At 33.0% G+C, this 2,567-nt stretch overlaps 1 protein-coding gene across 1 annotated transcript; it reads right to left on the minus strand.

Moving 5' to 3' along the window:
• Positions 1–427: 427 nt before the first annotated feature.
• Positions 428–1,988, minus strand: LOC108850102 (transcription factor MYB102). Its single transcript, XM_018623684.2, has 3 exons — positions 1,698–1,988; positions 1,472–1,601; positions 428–1,364 (listed from the first exon to the last, which is right to left on the minus strand). Exons 1-3 carry the CDS (start codon positions 1,828–1,830, stop codon positions 620–622), a joined length of 1,008 nt encoding a protein of 335 aa, XP_018479186.2. The 5' UTR covers positions 1,831–1,988; the 3' UTR covers positions 428–619.
• Between the last annotated feature and the right edge of the window lie 579 nt (positions 1,989–2,567).

A 2,567-nucleotide genomic window follows, 5' to 3' on the forward strand; every position in this document is an offset into this window, starting at 1 on the left:
TTTTTTTTTTAAGGTAGCTCTATTTGTGTTTCTTGTCTTTGCGTCTTGTAGTCTTTTCAATTACTCGTAGTCTCCGAGTTGTAGAGATGATATGAAATGAAATACCAATGTAATTAATAAGTAATTTAAAATATTACTTAAGATTTTGCTGGGATGCATGTGGTTGATCTTGTGATCATAAAAGTGGAATACGTATAAAAATATACAGGTTATATGGTGAATCATTTGGACCTACAAGTTTGTTTGGCTCATACGTTCCCATTAATACCTTTTGGGAAACATGACATAAGTCAATAATGTAATTATTAAAATATGTATTTCATGTCTATATCAGGAAATTTTAGCATCTCATATCATTGAGTCCATTATAACCTTGAGAGGAGACTATGCATATGTAAAAGTAAATCCGGCCAAATATAAATATTTAAATATAAAGTGGAAATAAATAATGGAAACTCCATTATTGAAAATAGTAGTAAATAACCTCTAAAACATAAGTACAACAAGAAAACGAATGGTATTTTACATGTAAAAACAAATGCAAATAGACATAAAACAAATCTTAATTTTACAAAAAGTAAAACAAAGACTATCCAACAATGATTTTTATTTCTTGAATTTATATGATAACACCATTAACGTCCAAGAAGTCGGAAATATCAAACTTCATAAGATTATTGCAATGGTGTTCCTTTTCATCTTCAATATTGTCACTACTACTGTTGATGTAAGTTGTGGAGCATGAGTTTAACATAGTGGGGCTCGAGGATGGTGTATTCAAGACTGAGGTAGCGAAGTTGAAAGTCTGATCTGAATAAAAAGGATCTAGCACAAAACCAGAGCTTTCATAAACGTTAAACGTTGGAATATTGCAATCTTGGACCGACGTATTCGAAACGAGAGTATGTTCTCCGAAACCATTGAACTGTTGGTCCATGTCATTAAACTGAGCTTCATTGGGGAATGGCGGCAAGTAAGACTGGAGTTCTTGATGGTTGATTTGGTATTGGTTTACTCCTGTTTGGTTTACGTGGGTGCTTGGGTCATGATCCACCACTTGATTTTGGTTTTGGTTTTGGGAGAAGAGAGAAGTAGCGAGCTTGAGTATTTCGGGGTTAACCAATGGATATTGTTGCTGCTGACGATGAGAATCCATCATGAGTGTTGACATGTTCACGTGATGCGAAGAGGAATTGTATTGAGATGATGCTAAGATGGTTGAGATGTCGAGGAGATTAAGTCGAAGACTGTGAGTCACTGGATCGATCCCCATTCTTAGTAACTTCTTTCTTGTATGTGTGTTCCAAAAGTTTTTGATCTCGTTATCAGTTCTTCCAGGCAAACGCGCCGCAATTGCAGACCATCTATAAAAAGAATAAACATAAGAATCTTGATTAGTTCAAAGTAAATACTGTCCGACAAAAAGAAAGTTTTCTTTGGTAAAAAAAAAGAAAAAAAAAGTTAAACTCACTTGTTTCCTAAAAAACTATGAAGTTTAATAATTGTTTCTTCTTCTTCGAAGGAGAATCTTCCTCGTTTTATATCTGGTCGGAGATAGTTAGTCCACCTTAATCGACAACTTTTTCCACATCTATGCAAACCTGATAATTAGAAGACGACACAAAATTATTAATTTATTACAAATGGAGAATATTTTTACTAAAAACATGATTTAAATTGAAAATTAAGAAACATACCAGCTTTTTTAGGGAAGGTTCTCCAGTTACCATATCCATGTTTCTGGATATACTCAATTAGCTTCTGGTCTTCCTCTGAAGTCCATGGCCCTTTCTTGAGTCCGTTCTTCTCGCAACAAGGTGATCGTGCCATTCGACGTTTTTGATGATTAATGATTAATCACAAGAAGTTGGTCAATCTGCTTTTATCAATAACGAGCTAATCTGAAAGTTTAAATGGAATTATGAGAAAGAGAGAAACAAAGGTCGTATGGTACGTAATGGAAAGTACGAAGTATATATAGGCATTGAAGAAGAGGGGAAGTCAATATGGTTCGTTGCCGTCCTCGGTTTCTCAATTAATATACGTCTCCATTTAGTTTTTTCTTTTAAACAAAATCGAATAAATGTTGTGTTCATACCATGGTATCTGCTTATTATGTCCATCCCTATTATTATTTTTGATAAAAGAGTCCATGCCTATTATTGGCTTGATGATTTTCTTTTGGAGTTTGAGTTTGTTTTTATGCTTACATGTTAGCTACAAAATTGAACAGGAAGTTTATAACCAACCGCATAGATGCAAAAAACATACTTAAAAGATGCAAAGCATATACACAAAATTAAAATAAATAAAACAGAGTTTCGTTTTACACATAATTACAAATGATCTATGATTTTTAAATATTTTAAAGAAATTTTAGATAAAACACTATATTTTCGTAAAGCACTTCAATATTCACAAACTCAAACTCCAAAGAACACCGACCATGTTTTTTTTTGCTATAAAATAGGATGGTGAAAGATTTTTTCTTGAAACAAGTTGTGTCATTGTTTCCTCGTGAGTACTGTTGAAATTACTAAACATTTGCTGGAGCGATGATCAACATT

The sequence above is a fragment of the Raphanus sativus genome, chromosome 4, assembly GCF_000801105.2.
Source record: "Raphanus sativus cultivar WK10039 chromosome 4, ASM80110v3, whole genome shotgun sequence".
Classification (NCBI taxonomy): Eukaryota; Viridiplantae; Streptophyta; class Magnoliopsida; order Brassicales; family Brassicaceae; genus Raphanus; species Raphanus sativus.